Source organism: Carlito syrichta, unplaced genomic scaffold, assembly GCF_000164805.1.
Source record: "Carlito syrichta isolate Samal-C Ts95f unplaced genomic scaffold, Tarsius_syrichta-2.0.1 Scaffold305654, whole genome shotgun sequence".
Classification (NCBI taxonomy): Eukaryota; Metazoa; Chordata; class Mammalia; order Primates; family Tarsiidae; genus Carlito; species Carlito syrichta.
This window is the reverse complement of record NW_007249750.1, coordinates 928,090-949,876: the sequence shown is the minus strand read 5'-3', so window position 1 is coordinate 949,876 and position 21,787 is coordinate 928,090. Positions and strand designations below refer to the sequence as shown.

The 21,787-nt window shown below is 44.0% G+C and overlaps 1 protein-coding gene across 1 annotated transcript in view; it reads right to left on the bottom strand.

Annotated features, from left to right (window-relative positions):
• TM6SF1 (transmembrane 6 superfamily member 1) overlaps positions 1-20,530 on the bottom strand; it is a 25,725-nt gene extending 5,195 nt beyond the window's left edge. Inside the window, exons 1-8 of the mRNA XM_008062102.1 lie at positions 20,410-20,530; positions 16,701-16,798; positions 12,771-12,874; positions 10,720-10,802; positions 10,009-10,130; positions 7,546-7,650; positions 5,421-5,513; positions 5,107-5,226 (exon numbers count right to left, since the gene is read on the bottom strand). Of these exons, the coding sequence (XP_008060293.1) occupies positions 5,107-5,226; positions 5,421-5,513; positions 7,546-7,650; positions 10,009-10,130; positions 10,720-10,802; positions 12,771-12,874; positions 16,701-16,721 (648 nt within the window). The 5' untranslated portion in view covers positions 16,722-16,798; positions 20,410-20,530. The remainder of the gene's footprint in view (positions 1-5,106; positions 5,227-5,420; positions 5,514-7,545; positions 7,651-10,008; positions 10,131-10,719; positions 10,803-12,770; positions 12,875-16,700; positions 16,799-20,409) is intronic.
• Between the last annotated feature and the right edge of the window lie 1,257 nt (positions 20,531-21,787).

Genomic DNA, 21,787 nt, shown 5'->3' with positions numbered 1-21,787 from the left:
GTCTCGAACCTGCGGGCTCAGGCAATCCACTCGCCTCGACCTCCCAAAGTGCTGGGATTACAGGCTGAGCCACCGAACCTGGTTGCATTTCTTTTCCAAACTCTTACTAGGAATCTTCTACCCATAATAGCAACAAAGAGTTACACCACTATTGTGTGCTGGACACAGTTCTAAGCCCTTTATATATTATATATGATCTCATATTACCCTCATAGCAACTCTATGACAAAGGTACTATTATTGTCCTCATTGTACAGAAGAGGAAACTGAGAAGCAGAGAGGCAAAGTAACCAAGGTCATTGTGCCAATCAGTGACAGGCTAAAATCAGAACCAGTGTTAAGTATACTGGCTCTGGGTTGTTTTTGTCTTGTTTCATTTTCAGTAATACTTTAGTAGAGAAAGTATTTCAATTGATAGGAAGTACTAAAAAGTGGATCTAAGCAGCCTATAATGCTTTTCACGTTAGACTTGCAGGCCAGGCATGGCAGCTCAGGTCTATAATCCCAGAACCTGGGAGGTGGAGGCAAGCAGACTGCCTGAATCCAGGGGTTCGAGACCAGCCTGTGCAACTTGGCGAGACCTGGTCTCTACAATAACACAAAAAAATTAGCCAGGCATATGCCTATAGTTGCAGCTAGCTGGAAAACTGAGGCAGAAGGATCGCCTGAGCCACAGCAGGTCAAAGCTGTAGTGATCGTGATTGTGCAACTGGGCGACAGAGAACTGGGCAACTCTAAGAAAAAAACCCAGACTTGGAGTTTTAATCCTAGAGTTTTAATCCTATGGTAAGCATTTTGTAGTAAAAGATAGTTGGGTTACATATAAGTCCTCAATGGAACTCTGGCCTAACGTGTCCTGGTTTTGTTGTATTCTATTTTCCTTTACTTTTTTATCTTTTTATTTTTGAAGGCAACAGGTTGCTGTTCCTACTTGGATTCCTACAGATTGCAGGCAGACTCTTACATGATAATAGAGTCAAGGTCCAGTAACTACCTAACATTTATTTCATTTATTTCATTGATTCATTAGTATAGACTAATCTAGAACTTCTCAAAGGTTTTTTTTTTTATTAAATAATATAGGCTCTTGGCAGCTCACTAGATGTTGCAATAAAAGCAGATTTTGATAAAGTGGGTGGTATCATTGAAAACATAGGCTTCTGAATTAGGAATGGTAGTTTTAGCAAGCAAGGATGCGTGCTGATCAAGGTTATGGATGATGCTTTATATTATGAATGTGTCAGATATCCACCAAGATGAGAATCCATTTTATAAGCAAGTATTTGCTAAGTACAAAACAAATTACATAACTGTAATTCAGCATTCCAATCATATGCATTGTTTTGTTGCAGCATGATTTCTAACTTTTCCTTAGCCTACACACTATGAGCAGGTAGATATTAGAGCCCAGCCAAGAACTATGGAATGTTAGAAACATGATCCTTGAATTATGCTTCTCTTTACCTGCTGGGTTAGAAGTATCCTTCTGACATTTGCAGGATCTGGTCCTTAGCCTCAGGCTCTAGGTTTGAGCAAGAAGGGCTTCATCAGCCTTATCAAATAGCAGTGATGGATAAGCCCAAGGGTTCCTGCCAGGCCTGAGGTCTGACTGAAGCTGCCCCTGCTGTCAGTTGCTCTACAGTCCCCATTGTTCTTCCCAGAACCACCCGGCTGGAGTTACAAGTGCACATCTGCAAGCTTAGCCTCACCAACAGGTTAGTGTATAGAGTTATACAACGATTTTTCCCCTAGCTGTGATCCTCCTAAGCCTCCTGTCTGTTGACCCTGTCCACATGACTAGGCCTTGGCCTAGGTTTTCCTGTCTAGTTCTCCAGTTGCCTCCTGAGACATGACCATATCCAACACCTGGCCTCTCTACCCAGCTGATGACACTCAGTGTTCCAGCATCTAGGGCTGGTCCCAGGCAGACCAAAGCACACAGTAGGCGGAGGAAGCCTAATTGTGCCGACCAAGTCACAGGTGATGAATAGCTGTCAAACTCAGCAGTCTAATCCTCTGAAGGGCTGGCAAGAGAGGTGGGTGTGAGGCCCTCTGTTCTGGAGATTACAAGAGAATAGCAGGGGAACCAGGCCAAGAAAACAAAAGCCAAGCTTCACTTTGCCCTCAGACCTGCTGCACACTCCCACAGCCAAATGCTTCCTTGTGTAATTCCCTGGAGAGGTTTGGCCTACTAAAGCCTCATTTGACCCTCAGAGTCCAGCTCAGATGTCACTGCCTCCCCCACATGGAAGGTTCTCCAACTCCTCGTGCCACAAGCAAAGTCTTACTTTGTGCTGTAGGAAAGGGACTACATTCCATAGCTAATTGTTTGGATGGGGTAAAGGGAGATAATGTAGAGAAGAATATAGGCTTTGGAATCAGACAGGATTTCATATCCCTATTCTGCCACTTAGTGAACTGCAGCTTTGGACAAGTAACTTAAGATGTCCTGAGCCTCAGCTTCCTTATCCTTTTTTTCTTCCCCAGTTGGGTGTCGTCACTCAATTGCCCAGGCTGGAGTGCACAATCATGACTCACTGTAGCCTCAAATTACTGGACTTACGAGATCCTTCCATCTGAGCCTCCTGAGTAGCTGGGACCACAGGGATTCACCACCACACCCAGCTAATTTTTTTTTTCTTTTTGTAGACAAGGTCTTACTATGTTGCCTAGGCTGGTCTCAAACTCCTAGGCTCAAGCAATCCTGCCTTGGCCCCTCAAAGTGTTGGGAATACAGGCATGAGCCACTACACCCAACCAGCTTCCTCACCTTTAAACTAGGATTTTTTTTTTAATCACTAAAAGATAATACTATGTGTTCACCATGCTGTTTATACTTCCGAGGCACTCAAAAAGACAACATTTACCAGCTTTCCTTTCGGTTGAGTTGGTGCCATGCCTGACCCATGAAAATATCCCACCTGGCAGGGCGTAGTGACTTACACCTATATTCCCAGCACTTTGGGAGGCAGAGGAGAGAAGATTGCCTGAGCTAAGGGGCTTGAGACCAGTCTGGGCAATTTAGCAAGACCTTGTCTCTACAATAAATTAAAAAATTAGCCAGGTGTGCTACTATGCGTCTGTAGGTCTAGCCACTTGGAAGACCAAGGTGGAAGGATCACCTGAGCCCAGCAAGTTGAGGCTGTGGTGGCCATGAGTGTGCCACCACACTCCAGCCTGGGTGACAGAGTGAGAATATGACAAAGAAAAACCCCACATGATCTTTGCACAAGCAAGAAATAAAATGTTACTGCTTTAAGCCATTGAGTAGCTGTTAACTGCAGCAGAGCACATAGCCTATCCATGTAAAAATAGGTAAGTAAAACATTTTACATGGTTTGCCTGGCATGAAGTGAAGTAGGTGCCACTACACTTGGACTAGTGTGGTGGTACTAGAGCTGGAAAAAAAATGATGGATTTGAGAATTACTCTGGGGTTAGAACTAATAGGACCAGACCTAGTGATGGTTTAGATATAAAGGGTGTGAGAATGGAAAGTGTAAAGAACTCCAAGTTTTTGGCTTGAGCTGCTGGATGCAATTGGACTATTTACAAAGACAATTTTAAAAAGGAAGAGGAGTTGTAAGGAGAATCAACTCCTATTTTATGCATTAAATCTGAGGTCCTAGTGAGACATCCAAGGGAAAAGACTGAGTGTGGAATTAAGTATGAGTCTGGGAGCAGTTTGGGCTGAAGGTAGAAAATTGGAAGTCATCAGCTTATAGTCGGTATTGAAAGATGTGGAAATAAAGGCCCAAAACCAAGGCCTTAGGAATCAGATATTTCGAGGTCTGTAAAGGAAGAGCAACCAGCAAAGAGGGAGAAATGTTAATTCTCTTCCCTCTCAAGTCCCTCAAGGAAAGGACAGGAACCATTACTTCTGGATGTTGCATCAACTTTTTGATATTAATATTCTAATTTTGTAATTAAGAAATACCTCAAACTAGAAGGACCTAACCCATTGACTCCATAAATACAGTAACTTTTCAGCCCTGTAAATTCTAGTATGTCTTTTTGCTATTGGGATGACTATGCCATGACTGTAATTGACTGTATATGCCTAGAATTTCCGGATTAAGTTCATTCTTATACCTGCTTAAAAAGAACAAGACAGGCCGGGCTCGGTGGCTCAGCCTGTAATCCCGCGCCTTGGGAGGCTGAGGTGAGTGGATTGCCTGAGCCCGTGGGTTCGAGACCCGCCTAGGCAACTTGGTGAGACTTCATCTCTACAATAAATCAAAAATTAGCCGGGCGTGGTAGCATGCGTCTGTAGTTCCAGCTACTTGGAAGGCTGAGGCAGAAGGGTCGCCGGAGCCCAGCAGGTCGAGGCTGCGGTGGGCGGGAGCGGCCACTGCACTCCAGTCTGGGCGACAGAGTGAAACTCCAACTCAAAAAAAAAAAAAAAAAACAAGACAAAAATAATATTTTTAAAAGATGAGTTCATTTTTTTTTTTATTTCTAGTAAGATAAACTTACCTAACAGTGTCCTTCCTTGTTCAGAAGATCAATTTGTGTTGCTAATTATTATCCTATAAAAATGTCCTTTGTGTCATGTGTGAAGTTAGCCATAGATAATTTCATTTCAGTCCAATATAGTAAAGTAAGCATTCACTGAACACCTACTTTAGGCCAGGGACTTGGTGGCAGGGAGAGAAATCAAATGACAGGCCCAGAAGTTTTTTTTAAAACCAGTTTCCCTGGTTCTGTATAGCATAGTATAGCAGAATTCTGAAATCTTAAATTTAGATAGATATCTCAAAGATAACAGCTGTCAATCATTCTTAGTAGCTGTGGTATTCAGAAATTGGGAAACAGTGCTACAAAACAACAGTGTCATTTGCTGGGTATGTCATCATTGGCAAATCATTTAACCCCACTGGACATCTCAGTTTCCTCATCTATATAACTAGAAGGCACATCCACCAAATAGTTGTGAGATTTAAATAAAATGTGTGTGCACAAATACCTTCTACAGAACTGTGAAACAAAAGGTGGCATGTCTAATAACTTTCCTATTCTAAAACACTGAGCAAAGATATTTTTCATATATCCAACAATGATAGCTAGATCATGAGTAAACTTTCTCAACATAGAATATTCTTAGTACCTGAGCTAGACCTCCAGCATGTATCAACGTTATGTCAGGCATCCAGGAGCATCCAGGAACCACTAAACCATAAACTGCAATCACAAAGTAAGGGACAGAATAGAACATATATGCCAGCATCTGTATTGAACAGAGAAATAACATCATCAGTAAATTAGCAGTTAACTTGGCCTGACTAAATATATTTTTAAAAAACGTTTTCACCCTTGAAAATGTTAATTCCTATTTCCTGCATGGGACCACACTTCTCCATTTTTAACAATAAGAGAGAAAATTAATTTTAGAAAAAATCTTAGGCTTCATAACTACCTGACCTGAATTTTAGGATAAGCAGCAGGATCCTTTAGGTAGGGCTCTTGAAGCTGCATATATAATCGGCAGAGCTCAGATGGGCAATCCAAAGCAATCTAAGAACAAAAATAAGTTTATTATGAAAATACAATCACATCTGGTTCTTAGATTTGCTTATAAGGCTAAATGTGCCAGGTTTAGTCACAAGCTGCTTTGCTATTTAACAAAAACTATGCATTGTAGAGGCTCATCAATGAAAGGGAAAGAAAGGAAATATATTGCAGATTTACTCTAAGGAGATTAAGCAGAGGTTAATCATGGAACAAGAAATGGAAACCAATGCTCTATTCTTGGGTACCTGTTAAGTATCTAGGCTTGGCTAGCCAAAGCACAGCTTGCTTTAGACTCCCAGTTTCACTTTTCCTGAAAATAACTAGCCAGTTATTCCCTACAGGAAGAAAAGTACATTTCTACACCAAATTCAAATCTTACTATGCTGTGCAAGATTCAAAAATAGCATCCTCCTCTCTCCAGTGCCTCACAGTATATGGCCTTTGGGGGCAGTAAAGGATAATGATTTGAAAGCAGGGTCCTCTTGTCTGAAGCCACTTCCTGTGTCCACTTTGAAAGAGAGCAGAGCAGATTTAGTCAGTGGAGTAGACTCTAGGCCACAGATTAGACAGTTGTCTCTGGCATACTACTAGGTTCCCTCTGAGTCACCTTCCCCCTTAGGCACCATCCCTCATGTCCAGGCCAATGGCAGAGTGGTAAAAATAGGCCCCATCTACAAAAGCCCACCCACCAGGCATGCACACCACACATACACACATTTTTCTCATATGCACAGGGAAGTGGATATGGCTATGCAAGGATACAGGTAGGGCTCCTGTTTTGTCGTTTGACCTTTAAGATCATGGCAAATTAACCAAAACCATTTCAGTGGCACTGGCCTTGCCTCCTCCTTTATTTCCCCTCCCTGTACCCCTTCTCCTGTGAGCCTACTCTTCTCCAGAAAGTTTCTGACAGTCCACAGATAAAGATAACTCTTAAAACAGCTTCTTGCCGTGAGCCTAGCCAGCTGCACAGGCCTCTTATAGCTCAAGGACCCCAAAACAATAAATTAGCTCCATCAGCTCACGCTTTCCATTCTACTTCCAACTGTTATGCAATGCCAGCAGGCTTAGAATAGTTAGTAATTCTCATTGAAGCTAAATATAATTAACCATATAATTCAGAGCTGCTTGAATTTATATCTACTAAGAATAAATCATGAAACTGGGGCACTGTGAAGGATCGCTGATAAATAAAAATAGTAACGGCAACATTTATTGAGCACTTACTATGTATAAAGCCCTCTGTCAAGTGTTTGATATGCATTATTTTGTTTAATCTTCAAAACAGTTCTATAAGGTAAGTACTGTTATTTTACAGAGAGAACTAAGGGTCAAAGAGGTTAAGTAATTTTTCCAAGGCCATGCAGCTAGTAAATGGCCAGGATTCTAACTTCAAAGCCTGTGAGTCTTATTCTTCACCTCTTCAGTATAATATTAATAAGGGGAAAATAGAAAAAACGAAATGCACTTAATGTCTTTCAGTCACATCAATAGAAAGACTCCAAACCTGAGCTTAATTTACTCAACACTACTCTGACCTATGCGGAATTCACATGACCCTACATTCATGTGACTTGATCTGGTACCCCTTCCTCAGTCCCATCACCCCACTCCTGAGAATACATGGATGCTCTGTGCCACAATTGTATTAAGTGTGGTCTTAGGGTATTACCCTTACCAGAGGTATTTACATTTAAATCAGAAACATCAAAGGAATAAAAAAAAATATGAGACTCTGACGGTTAATTTTTCAGGTGCCCAAAAATAAGAGAAGGAAGATACTTTGGAGTAGAGCTTGATCTAAGGACCTGAAGGAGGTAGTGTATACCAACCCAGGGAGAGCTGCCTCTTGGACATGGGAGGTTGGGTGTGAGGAGCAGCAGGAAAATAGGTCCAGGGCTCCAAACTCTACAGGAAAGAAGTAGCTTGTTTGTTTGCTAAGAAGTCTGATAAAAAAATAAAAAATTTTTTTAAAAGTTTCCATTTGGAAGTATTAAGTATAATAATGTTATGTTATTCTGATCTGTTAGCTTACCAAGCCTCTGAACAGGCAAAATCCAGTTGCTAGGAGGAGACACACGACCAGCATTAAGTCCAACGGTCTTCTCAGCAGGTCCTTTGCTTGGGCTTCTTGAACAACCTGAAATAGAGTTTGTAATTCAAGAACAGGCCTAAAGTACTAAAGAAGAATCTGAAATCTGAAACATTAAATGCAGTGACAATGGATGATGAGAGAATTTTGAAGATTCACAATTCATATAAGCCACTGGCCATGGAACTTTAAGAAAATCATTTCTTCCCTCAATCTCAATTTCCTCACATATAAAATGAAGAGCCTGAACCAAGTATCTTGAAGGGCTCTTCTAGATATGAGTCCACATTTTTTCTTAAAATAACTTTTTTTTTTTTGAGTCGAAGTCTCTCTCTGTCGTCCAGGTTGGAGTGCAGTGGCACACTCACACCCACTGCAGCCTCGACCTGTTGGTTCAGGCAATCTTTCCGCCTCAGCCTTCCAAGTAGCTGGAACTACAGGCACACACATCCACACCTGGCTAATCTTTTTTTTTTTCTTTTTTTTTTTTTTAATTGTAGAGACAAGGTCTCACCAAGTTGTTCAGGATGGTCTTGAACCCCTAAGCTCAGGCAATCCTCTCACCTCTGCCTCCCATAGTGCTGGGCTTACAGCGTGAGCCACTGCACCCGACCCTAAAATAAATTAAGATGATAACACTCATTTGAAAAATTTAAAAAGTAAAGCATAAGCTACCACACTACTATTAATAACTGGTATACTTTCCAGTAATATATAAAAATATGTATATATACACAGACATATATAACCTATATTTTTCACAAAATTAAGGTAGTGTATAAACAAATTCTGTATTTGTTCTTTTTTCCCTCCGCATCTACCCATGTTATAAGCACTTTCCTACTTTTTTTCTTAAGTCTGAGTCTTACTCTGTTACCCAGGCTGGAATACAGTGGCACAATCAAGGCCACAGCTTTTATCTCCTAGGCTCAGGTAATCCTTCTGACTCAGCCTCCCAAGTAGCTGGGGACTATAGGTGTGTGCCACCACATACAGATAATTTTTTGACTTTTTTGTTTGTTTTTTAAGAAATGAGGTCTCACCATGTCACGCAGGCTGGTCTCAAACTCCTGGGTTCAAGCAATCCTCCCCCCTCAGCCTCCCAGAGTGCTGGGCTTACAGACATGAGCCACTGGCCCCAGTCACTTTCCTGCATTTTTAATACCAAATGGAAGCACCATACTTTCTTCTCCCACTGTTAGACATTTTAGGCTTTTTTTTTTTTTTTTTTTACTTACACTGAATGTGATGATGAACAACTTTGTACATAAATCTTTAACAGTGTCTCTCTGATGATTTTCTGAGGATAGGGTCCCAGAAGTGGAATTATTAGGTCAGAGGGTTAAATTTTTTAAGGTTGATAACACTGCCAAATTGCAGAGCAGTTCTGAATGTATATTCCTGTCAGCACTGTATACTAGTGACCATTGGCCATCACTGTGTTTTAGCATTTACTATAATAAGCAGTTCTGCACACCTCATGACATAAGTACTCTATTGACATGCTGACATGGAACTTTAAAAAGCAATGGAGTCAGGATTAAGGGCAGGATTATTATTTGCTTTTTCTTTTTAACAGCCACTTCATTCCTCAAAGGGATATAAAAGAGTACCAGTTGTCAGTGTGCCAGCCTGAGTTTACGTAGCAGGTATCTAACAACTTAACAAATGAAGTATATATAAATTAAAAGGTATTTTAATGAATTCGACTATTAATCTCTGTAAAATGAATAATTGCTTCTGATTATCTCAAGTAATTAATATTTTCATATATCTGTTTTGCTTTAAAGGTCTTGCTAAATGATTTAATACCTGTAAAAGGAAGAGAAACTAGCTTAGAAATGAAGACCTTAACAGAGTACCTTCCTGACCAGTAGTGTTTCACCTTGACCACCTTGGCTGTGAATGGAAAGGAGGTATCTCAGATGTCCTGTAGTCAATCTCTATGGGCCTGGATCTCTTGGGAATCAGACCCTATGGCTGTATAGACTACCTTGAACAGCAGTATCTCTCCAGCATGCTCTCAGGGCAATAAATGCATAGGTAACACAGAAAGAGGTGCCCAGGTGCTCAAAATCCAGGTCTGTAATAACCCCAGACAAACTACACACTCTAGACTTCACTTGGCACACTGATGCTGATCTCATAGTTCGAACCAATGTGACCACTAGCCCTGGAAGTTCCCAAAAGTATGGCGATGCCAACAGAAGCAGATGTATTCAGAGAAAAACAGACCACCTTCGCCACATTAGCTAAGATATAAACTAATGCTACGTCATAAAAACAGTCACACTGATTGAATGCCCCAAATTTTCCAGTTTACAGAGGCACAGTTCAGTTCAGTGGCCTGTGGATCTGAGTTCTGTGAGTTTGAAAACAGTTTACATCAAAACTTAATAAAATCACCTTTGAGGGATAATTATAATTTTCTGGTGGCTGATTATAGATTCTGAAACCAGCCCAAACAGGAAGACAAGTATATGGTATGCTTAAGAAAAAAGCAGGACAAATTCGTGTTCCATACTTCCCTATTTAAAAAAGAGAAAGAGAAAGTCAAAATTTTACCAAAAGCATATTCAACACAAGTAATTTTAGGATACCTCCCCCTCTCAAATCATCTAAAATTTTGCTATCAGCCAGATGACCCCCCCAGAAAAGGCCAGTTTAAAATGATTAGATGTATGTTAACAGCCATGTCCTATCTATAGTATTTTAAAGTATATTTAATATGCTGATTTCCTGCATGCATTAATAACCTCTTTTACTTTAGCTTTCAAGAGTCTTAATTTTCAAGTACATTTTTGGAGTTCTCATAGTGTGTCAGGAGCTATATATTTGCACACTAAATGTATTAAACACCGTACTTACCACCTCTTGATCCTTCTAAAAAGGAATCATTGATACTTAACTGTCTAATTGTTCAAGCACACTTCCGAAAATTGCTCTAAAGTATTTTTTAAAAGATAAAACTAAGAAAATAAAAAGGAATAATTCTGCAAAACAGGTTTTTGGTAAGCTTGGAATCTCTTGGTTCTATTATAATCAAAAGATCTCTATTTAAAAACAATTTCAATTGTCTCAGAAAAGAAAAATGAATTTTAAGATAAAATTTCTTACCTACAATGTTTCCTGGCACAAAAACAACAATGCTCATAATAATAGATCCAACCCAATATAAGCCAATAGTTCTATAACTTTCCCTGTAACAAAAAAACAAAAATCTTGATTTAGTGCACTGGTCTTAGAATACTATTAGCAAAAGATGATCTGCAATATTATTTTCATTCAAATTAGTAAAGTACATAAATCAAAACTCATTGAATCAAGATCAGTAAATGCAAAGAACCCTGGTAATCAAATTTCATTTTTATATGTGATGTACTATAGAACCTTCTTTGTGTCCTTTTAAATAGGAAATTATGCTTGCTACACTGATCTTCTGTTAAACTGCAACAAGGTCTTCACCACCAAAGGAATCCTGCTTTCTCTATATGTGTGAAACTCACAGCATGAAGGGAAGAAGAAAGTTCAAAGAAGAAAGGAAATTGGATCCATATAAATCATTGTAAGTATGGGTAATAGAATGTTAAACGGATTTTCACTGGGGTCACAAAATTTTGGCCAAAGTGTCAAAGGCGAAGATAATAAGTGGTATGGACCCCGTGTTGTAAAGGAACTGCTAGACATGTACTCTTCAATGTTGACAGAAAGTTTTTAAAATTGATAACCCCATAACCCAACTCTATACTAGGTAACAGGTGATGAGAAATTTAAAAGGAAATTCTCTGAGGGGAAACAGAAGTAGACAACACCATGTGCTTCCTGTTGCACCCCAGCTCTCAAGTCAATGCAGTGGGACCCCAAGAGGCCCATTCACAATGACTGGGATTGTCAACAGGAGGACAGACAATAATTAGCTGAAACTGCCCTTGAGTGCATAATTTCAGGGGCAGGTGGGTGGTAGTTGGTCAAACTGCATTTCAACCTTGTGTGGGGCAAGAATGTGTGATTTCCACTAACTTGGAACCATGTGGAAGCCTGGGAAGGTAGCTGGGTTTGAGACACCTCAAAAGGATCCCTCCCCACAGGGTGCACCTCTGGATTGCAGGGACCCCAGCAGAAAGAAACTGTGGGTGTACCACCATGGACAGAGGAGTCAGAAATTCATCCAGAGCTGGGTGCGGTGGCTCACACCTACAATCCTAGCACTTTGGGAGGCCGAGGCAAGAAGACTGCTTGAACCTAGGAGTTCAAGACCAGCCTAGGCAACAAAGTGAGACCTCGTCTCTACTAAAAGTCAAAGCCAGGCGTGGGGATGCACGCCTGTAGTCTCAGCTACTCCCAAGGCTGAGGGGGAAGGATCGATCGCCTGAGCCCAGGGGGTCAAAGCTGTGGTGAGCTGTGATCATGCCATTGCCCTTCAGTCTGGGTGACAGAACGAGACTCCAACTCCAAAAAAGAGAGAGAAGTAAGAGAGGAGAAAAGGAGAAAGAGAGGGAGAGAGGGAAGAGAAGAGAAGAGAAAAAGAGAAAAAAAATTAAGCCAGAGAGTATAGAGAGCAGACTGCTCACTGCAGGGATTGGGAGAATGCAAAACCCCCATATATGTGCCTCTCAAGACTCAGCTAGCATATAGTGATAGAGAAACTGACCCCCCCCCAATAGCAACTATCACGAAAGGCTCTGTCCCTCTCCCTTTAAGCCCATGGACATACATGTGCACTCCCAGAGAAGCCAGCTACAGGATAAGGTGAGAGGACTAAGAGGACAAGCCATTAACCTGGACCTTGTGCAGACTCCCAAGCCTCAGAATACACCTGAACCAGGGGAAAGAAGCTGTGAGCTGAAATGAGACTGAAGTTTTGAAATATTGAAGTTTAGCATGTGCTTGGCTTTAATTCCTGAAAATAAGACTGTTCTTACAAGACCCCTTATTAAAAAAAACTAAAGGGTCTGCCCGAGCTGTCACTGTGGTGGGCAAGCAATCCAAAGGGACATGTTCACAAGGCAGTGGTACAAGGAAGATAATTCCATGTCCAGTGTGTACCCATGGAGCTTATATAATGTCCAGGTGTACCTGTTTATGTATGGCTCCTGTGCACGTTTCCTTACATACCCGATTATCGGTTGCTAAGGTGGCAAAGGCACACACCAGGTGAACTGACTTACTCCCATGCGATGGCTGCCACCATCACCAGGTACATCAGATAATGAGCAGAGCCATCCCAGTAGCAGATCATGTGCCCATATGCAGTGTTCAGATATGGTTCACCCTAAAAAAAGCATGAAAAAGATGTCCACTTTAAATGAGACTCAAGCATTTGAATGCAGAACCAGGCAAATGTTGCGAGTTAAATAAAACAGCAGAACTAACTTGTGCTAGTCTGCTGAGATTATTCCTACAAAATTGGTAGGAACATGAAATGATAACTTTATGCTGGAGCTGCCAAAACCAGTTCTGGCCACAGAGGATGGAATTGGAGAATGCCTGGCCACTTGGTCTCTGATGCATCAACACAGGTTTGTACTATAGTACAATGTAGATGGTGTTATAGGTGGTTCTGACCGTACGGCAGACTCACTGAGGCCAAGACAAATCTGAGACAAAAGGTGTTTGTGTATGGCCAGAGTGGTGACCAGGAAAGACTCCGCTCACCAGAACCACTAGCTGGCATTAATAGTTCGCTGATCCTGTGGCTTGCTGGACTTGACATAGGGCTGGCATTCATTTCCTACATACTAGCACAGAGATGGACTGACTGGCACTGAACTCAAAGCTTCACACCTATCTTTCTTCCCACTTTCCCAATAACCCTATGGGGTGGACAGGATTGCCTCCATTTTACAGATGAGGAAATAGAGGCTCCAGGAGTTTACAAGACTTGCCTACGGCCACATAACTAGTATCTAGCAGAAACTGTACTACCAAAAAGAGCCATACTTCTGGGAAATTTTGAATTTTATGAGCACAAGATAATATGATAAACTACATTTCCCCTTTCCAGGTGGTTACGTTTCTGGGTGGCTACTAGAAATCACTGTCAAATCTGTGTGAGTTAGTGTTGCTCTAGCTTCACCTTGTCCTTTCTTCTTTCTCCCATGTTCATACTCTCTCAGCTTGTTTTACATGTCTCCCTAAGATGCCTTAAGACGTTTCTACAAGGAAGAGTGCAGATCACCCAGCCCATCAATCATCCAACCAACCAGGACATTCTCTGAAGCTTCGTGCTCCCCTGGGGCAAGGACTGCTCTGTCATCTGTCCCACAAACCAGATCAAACTAAAATCAGAGGAGGAGGAGGAAATAGCACCAAAGTTGAACTTCTCCACCCATGCCTGGCCCACGTCTTTTCTTTCTGGCATCCTCTGACTGAAGGATACAACCGATTTGATGGTTTCAGTGTTTCATGACTACATATCTGGCTCTCAGAGCCAGAACTGGCTTCTTCTGGTAGCTTGATGGACATTTTTAACTGGATGGTCCACAGGCTCTTCAAACTCACCTGAACTCCTTTATTTCATTAGCTTCTCCCCTCAGCCAACCTCCACCTGGCCTCTCTATACTCTGGTGTTACCACTCAACTTACCCAGGCCAAAACCTCAGGGTCATTTTTATTCCCCATCCTCCTATCCTATAAATTTTATCTCTACAATGTCCCCTCAGGCAATTCTCCCCCTTTGCCATGGCCTATGTCAAGCCCTAGTGTCCCTCACTGGACCACTGCTACATTCCCAAAGGATCTCCCTACCTCTTTCCCTTCCTTCCAACCCACCGTACTCCTGCTGCCAGATGATAGCCTGCTTCTTAGCAATGTTGCTCCTCTACTCTAAAATTTCCCAAAGCTTGTCACTGCCCACTGAATCAAGCCCCATCTCCTCTATGTGACAGCCAAGTCCCCAGAGCCTGACTCTGCAGACCTTCCCACTGTTACACCCCAGTCTCCCTTCTCATACCCCATCTGCCCCAATGCTTGCCACACTCACCAGCTCCACTTCCAGTCCTCTCAGCAGCCACTTCCTTCCTGAAACCTCCCTCATCTGGGCTCAGTGGCCTCCACTCTCACACTTTCCTTCTGCCTCTTTGCCTGCCCCCACAGTCCACTTCAGGGCTCCTTCTCATCTGGTCCTGGTCGCCAAAGCCCAAACCTTAGCCCTCTCCTCTCCCCACTTTCACCTGGGCAAGCTCCTCTCCCCTCAGACCTTCCGATACCAGCTACACTCAAATGGCCCCAAAATCTCTCTACCAGGACTGTACCTCAGAGCTCAAGACCTGCAAAGTCCTGCTGGCTGAGATGCCTGCTAGGATGCCCCTCAAACACCTGAAACTCCACATCTCCACATGAACTCAGCATCATCCCTGCAGATTTGCACCCCAGGGAAAGATACTTGTTATTTGTCCTCTCTAAGCCTTTGCCCAACCTGTCCCTTCTCTTTGGAATGCCTCCTACCTCCCTGGTCCATCCAAAAATGTGGTCCAATATCTATTGCCATGTTATTTTTTAAAAACACCATAGCAGTGTTACCAACTCAATGAGACCCTCCCCCACTGCTCCCAGAGTTAATTCCTCTTCTGTGCACTTCTGTGCCTAGAGTGAGTCTCCATCACGGTACTTGGGACAGTGCCATCTCGCTGCCACATCAGACAGTAAGTTCCTAGAGGACAGGATGCAGGTCTTCTGACCTCAGAGTCTACTTCAACAAATGTCTGCAGAACCAAATTCCTCCTCTCATCCTTCTCTAGTTTCATAATGCCATCTTCCAAATTCCAAAGCAGGAATCAGGAAGTCACCTCAGGCTTTATGCTCCCCATCACCCTCAACTTGTCCCTAAATCCTGCTCACTGGCCACTCACATTCTCTGATGTTCATCTCTCTCTGTTTCCCATGTGCTGCCTCTGCCCGGGCACCTTCCTGCCCTTGCTGGCCCAACAGAAGCCTCCTGACTAATGCCTCAGCTTGTGGCATTGACCTTTCCCTGCAAGTGCCCCCTCCCTGAACTGGCTGCATTCTTCACTGACTTAAAAATCTTCCCTCACAGACAGGACACAATCCAAACTCCCTTAGCTTGCATACAAAGCTCGCCATTATTTGAAACATGGATGAAGACTATGATTTCAGCCCTGCTCCTTATTTCTGGAGTGACCTTGAGTAAATAATTTAACCTCTCTGGAGCTGGACTCAACCCACCACAAAATAAGAAAATAGAACAAGCTCTTTCAGGTACCAGGTAGCTCTATCATACTATGATTTGGGGTGGTGGGGGTATTAATCGCCCACAAATGACTTTATTCAGTGCCTCAGTGTTGGCACTTTACAAATTTAAAACTGACTTGGGCTTTCTGAGAGCAAAGAAAGCAGCAGTTTAAAAAGCAGTTTCTGGCCAGGCTCAGTGGCTCAGCCTGTAATCCCAGCACTTTGGGAGGCCAAGGCGAGTGGATTGCCTGAGTCAGCGGGTTCGAGACCCACCCCGACACTTGGAGAGACCTCGTCTCTACAACAAATCAAAAAAATTAGCTGGGCATGGTAGCGCACGCCTATAGTTCTGGCTACTTGTAAGACTGAAGTAGAAGGATCGCCGGAGCCCAGCAAGTCACGGCTGCGGTGGCCGGGAGCGTGCCACTGCACTCCAGTATGGGCGGCAGAGTGAGACTCCAACTCAAAAAAAAAAAAAGCAGTTTCCCAGGAGGTCATTACTAAGAGCATGGAATTAACCAATAACAGAAAGTTTTTATTTTCCAGAAGATGCTGTGGACACTGTCAACATAGACATAATGTATTAACAGACACACAAATACTAAATTCATTTAAAGTACCTCACTGATAGTAAATACAAATGAAGGGGAAGAGTAGGTCATGTGTTGGGTCAGGAGTGAGGGAGGAGGTGTGAAAGCTGAATATTGAAGAGAATTGCCTTCCATGATTCAGTCTTACCTTTCTGCTTCCCTTTCCGTGTGAATAAGCAGACTAAATCTGTTACAGGAAATGAAATGCTATGTAACATACCTGCATACACTACATGAGAGGGTTTCTGTCTCTGGGTAATGTGGTCTGGGTTGCTGGCCCTTTGGCTTAGACCTCATCACCATTAAGCAAGCCCGTACCTCTCTCAAGTAGTATGTCATGAACCCGTCAATGATTCCATCTTGCTCCAGTCCTATGATGAGGTTCACCACGCTAGTAAATCCAAAAACTGCATACACTAGAACAAAGAAAGCAGCAGTTTAAAAAGCAGTCTCAGGAGACCATTAGCCAATAATAACAATGTTTTTAACATTTTCCAGAAGATGCTGTGGATACTGTCAACATAAACTAACAGAACACCCAGCTAGATCTCTGCCCATGTTCACGGATCTCCCCCAAATACTCTCACCAAGGGAACCCTCATCTTGGGAGTATAGAATGACAAAGTCACAGCTGACTCTTTCACAGAGCCACCCCCACCTATCCTCCACTCCCCTACAAGTGGCTGCCCAGAGCCAAACCCATGTCCCACATGGGCAGCAGGAGCAAAACCAGTAACCAAGTGGCCAAGGAAGCAGAGAGGTGACCACCAAGTTTAAAAGAATGACTTGCCGGGCTTGGTGGCTCAGCCTGTAATCCCGCACTTTGGGAGGCCAAGGTGAGTGGATTGCTGAACCCGCGGGTTCGAGACCCGCCTGGGCAACTTGGTGAGACCTCATTTCTACAATAAATCAAAAAATAAGCTGGGCATGGCAGCGCATGCCTGTAATTCTGGCTACTTGGAAGGCTGAGGCAGAAGGATCGCCGGAGCCCAGCAGGTCGAGGCTGCAGTGGCCGGGAGCAGCCACTGCACTCCAGTCTGGGTGACAGAGTGAGACTCCAACTCAAAAAAATAAAATAAAATAAAATAAAATAATGACTTAGACAAAGTGATTCATCTCAGTGACTACCAAGCAGGCCAGCTCATAGTGTGTCCAGTGTGTTTGCCCTATTCCACACTGGAGACCCTAAAGACAGACAGGTGACAGATGTGCAAGTGACAATGGCTTTAAGAAAAAAGGCCAGCCAGGCTCAATGGCTCAGCCTGTAATCACGCGCTTTGGGAGGCTGAGGTGAGTGGATTGCCTGAGCCTGCGGGTTCGAGACCTGTCTGGCCCACTTGGCAAGACCTCATCTCTACAATAAATCAAAAAATTAGCCGGACGTGGTAGCGCACGCCTGTAGTTCTAGCTACTTGGAAGACTGAGTGGAAGAATCACTGGATCCCAGCAGGTCGAGGCTACGGTGGCCGGGAGCGTGCCATTGCACTCCAGTCTGGGTGACAGAGTGAGACTCCAACTCAAAAAAAAGAAAAAGAAAAAAGGCCAGTGATTTAAAAAAATAAATACAAGACAGTACAATTGAATATTAAAGAAGGAAAACTTGAGCATCTTAGAGAATCCTATGAGAGTTGTGAGCATCTCCTAAATGGACTTAAAACTACCAGTCACAAATAGCTAAGGAATAATACTTTTTAAACAGTGGTGTTCAAATTTAGTGCATGCTAGTTTGCCAGAGCTGCATTTTCAAGTTATAACAAATTGGCATCTTAGATTATGGGATGGACATGGACAGCAGAAAAATCTGATGGCAAATGTAAGAAAAGCTGTGAAGAAAGAAATGCAGAGGAGTGTGGGGGATGGCTAATTCAAAAACAGAGCAGGGAAGCTGGCCTTGCCCAGAGTCTGCAGCCTTGAGTCCGGTGTCTGCATTTTTCTCTGAAGGAGCGAAAGGCCATGCATTCCATGTCTTGCAGATGTGCCTTCCCCAGGCCGCTATAGAGGCCTTTGGCCCAGTTCTCAATGACAGTGTCACTTTCTGACGCTCATATTTTAGAAGCCTTCCAGGTAGGTAGCCATCAGAACGTCTCCCGGGAAAGGAAGTGTTCAGCACTTAATCTAATGACTGCTGATGCTGACACGAGTGTCAGACTCTGTGTTAGAGATGACAAGGACACAGTCTCTGCTTTCAAGTGGGCAAAGAGTTTGGTCTGGGGCCTGACCCTGAGGTTGTGGTGTGCTCAGAGCTGTAACAGAGACCAGGACAGACAACTGCAGGTACAGGAGAGTGGATACCCAAGTCTTGAGGAGTCGGGAGAGAGAGAATAGTTAGTGTGGGCTCCATGGAGTGGGGAGGGGGAGGAGGGATGCAAGAATAGCCTGGAGAGGTATGCAGGGGACAGAGCAAAGGAAAGCAAAGTCGACCAGGAAAAAGGACATCTGAAGTCAGATGAGCCCAGCTCCTCTGTGAACTGATTGGGAAACCTTAGGCAAGTTACACCATTTCTGTAAGCTTCACAGTTTTTTTGGTTTTGGGGGGGGTTTTTTAGTTGGAGTCTCACTCTGTCACCCAGACTGGAGTGCAGTGCCCACTCCCGGCCACCGCAGCCTCGACCTGCTGGGCTCCGGTGATTCTTCCACCTCAGCCTTCCGAGTGGCTGGAACTACAGGTGCACGCTACCACGCCCGGCTCATTTTGATTTATTGTAGAGATGAAGTCTCGCCAAGTTGTCCAGGCGGGTCTCAAACCCGTGGGCTCAGGCAATTCACTCACCTCAGCCTGGATTATAGGCTGAGCCACCGAGCCCAGCTTGGCTTCATGGTTTTTTATAAGTGGGTTGGAAGAAACTAGTTACTCACAATTCTTTCTCACCCCTGTGGGCAGAAAATGCCCCCTTCACTATGGATGCTGGGCTCTGCCCTACAACTTATTTCGGCTAGTGGAATAGGGGTGGGAATGACAGTGAGCAGCTCTGTGCTGAGTCCTTAAGAGATACCACTTTCTTTCCATTAGTTGCTCTGTTCCTCTGTATCTGCCATGAGAAGGGCATACCCTGAGGGAGCTGCTGGTCCAAGGACAAGGAGACACACAAAACAGCCCTGAATCCGGCCCACAGCCTGATGCAGAGTGACCCCAGCCAACCCACAGAACTGTGAGCAAGAAAAATTTATGTGTTCCTGTAGGATTTGGGAAGTAATTGATATGCAGCATTACTGAAGCAAAAAATAAAGAAGAAAATGCCCAGCAAAGTGCCCACCACCGAAAGCACTCAAAGGCCAATAACAGCTTTGCCTGGGGCAACATTCATGATTAAAGGGCATGGGTATTGGGGGTCAATGCTGGGCTCATTAGCCACATGACCTTGACCATGTTTCTTAACATCTCTGAGCCAGTTTCTTCATTTTCGAGTGAGGGAATGTGAGGATTAAATAAAATAATACTGCTCATGTGCTCAGAGCCATACAAGGCACAGAATAGGTGCTCAGTCAGTGGCATTTTTATTTATTTAACATACACATGTATTTGCCAGGTCCTGCTCTAAGTACTTTACAAATATTATCTTATTTAATGTTTATACCAGTTCTCCGTGGTAGGTACTATTATTTTCCTCTTCATGCAATTTCACAGACTGAGGCACTGAACAATTAAGTTCCGTAGGTGAAGGGGACTGTTAGTAGCAGGCTGAAGTCAGGAAGCCTAGGAAGGAGCTGGAGAGTTGAGGCCAGAGGTCAGAAGTTGAGGCCAGAGGTCAGAGGTCAAATGATGCTGGAGGTTGTGGGGGTGAAGAATGGAGGAGTTCTGTGATAACAACCCTCCACCAGGATCTCCCCTGGAAGCAAGAGGAGCCCACAGCCTGAGAGAGGAGATAGCTTGGAGGTAAGGGCCACTTCGTCCTGAAACACCCCTATACTTTCAGCTGCTGCTACCAGTGGGCTCCAAGAACTCACAGCCAAGGAGGAATATGTGACCCAGGCCCAAAGTATTATGTTATTAAGCAGACACAAATGATTTCCCTCCACAGAGACATACCATAGAACAGTGGGTCCCGGGGTGGTTTTCTTTTGACTAGGACACGAGCCAACAGGGCTACCAGGAGCAGGATGAGGGCAGCAACCCCTACAATTGTCCAGGAACTGCAATGACCAGAACAGGGAGGTGGTCACTATCAAAATAAACACATTGGTGCCTGGAATTTCCTGACTATTGAATGCATTCATTCCCAGCACTGCATAATTCATACATAATACTGCCTCTGCCTGCAGCTCATGGCATTGTAGAGTTAGTAAAGTTTATCTGCAGCACTTTGGCCCATCTGGGCTGCAGCCTTGACCCTCAGGGAACGGAGCCATCAGGCCCTCCTCCTCTTATCCTACCTACCTGTCTCACATGCACAGACTGTATGTCTGGAGCTCCCTCTGCCCCACCCTACCCTGCCCTGTAGTTCCATCTGCTGCTCTGCTGCCTCTACCTCCAGCCCCTGTTCCCCAGCAGCTGACAGGCTAACCATGTAATCTGGCACCTCCTTCAGTGTCAGTCGGAAACCCTCACACTGAGCTCCACGGCATATGCAGGCATTACAGCTACACATGCCTTCCAGGGGGACAAGAAAAAGGGACCATGTGTTGTGTATAACCAAAATGGGCCAGAGGCTGAAGACAGGAATCCAAGGAGGAGAAGAGTCTGGGCTAGACCTGGGGCAAGAACAGAGGCAGCCCCACACCCCACACCCAGGGCCAACAGGCCAGCATCCAACCCCAAACCATGAAACCCAAGCTGAGACTTGTAGGGCACATCCCCTGGACCATCTCCAGGAAAAGGAATGGCATCAAAGAGACCAGGGGCTGAAGCCCCTACACGGTGGGGCAGCACTAGGGCATGAGGCCTGGTAGAGTTAGCAGTCAGAAGACCTGGGTCCTAGGACCCATGCTACTCTGGCTGTGTGCCCCTACGAAAGTCACATTATGGCATTCATCTGTTTATTAATTAACTGAAAAACATATTAAGGACAAAAGTGTATTGTGCACCCCTATGTGGCAGGAACTATTACAGGCCCTAGGGAGATCAGATGAACAAGAGAGGTTCCTATCTACATAGAGGGACCTATCTCAAGGGGTCTGAATTCTACCACCCAGGAAGTCACCCTCTCATACCTCCAGCAATGACAGGGCTTCCAATTCTAGACAAAGAACCGTTTGGCCCACTCTGATGCCCTGCTACACAGCCTCCTCACACCCCTTAGAGCTGCCACAAGTACCAGTCCTCAGCTAAAACCTCTCCACCCCATCACAGCCCAACACTAGGACCTTTGGGTAACCTTTGTCATATGGCACTGTGAGAGATAAAGAGAAGGACCGAAGGCGGGGTGGAGGGAGGACAAATGGATGGATAGATGGACAATGGATGAATG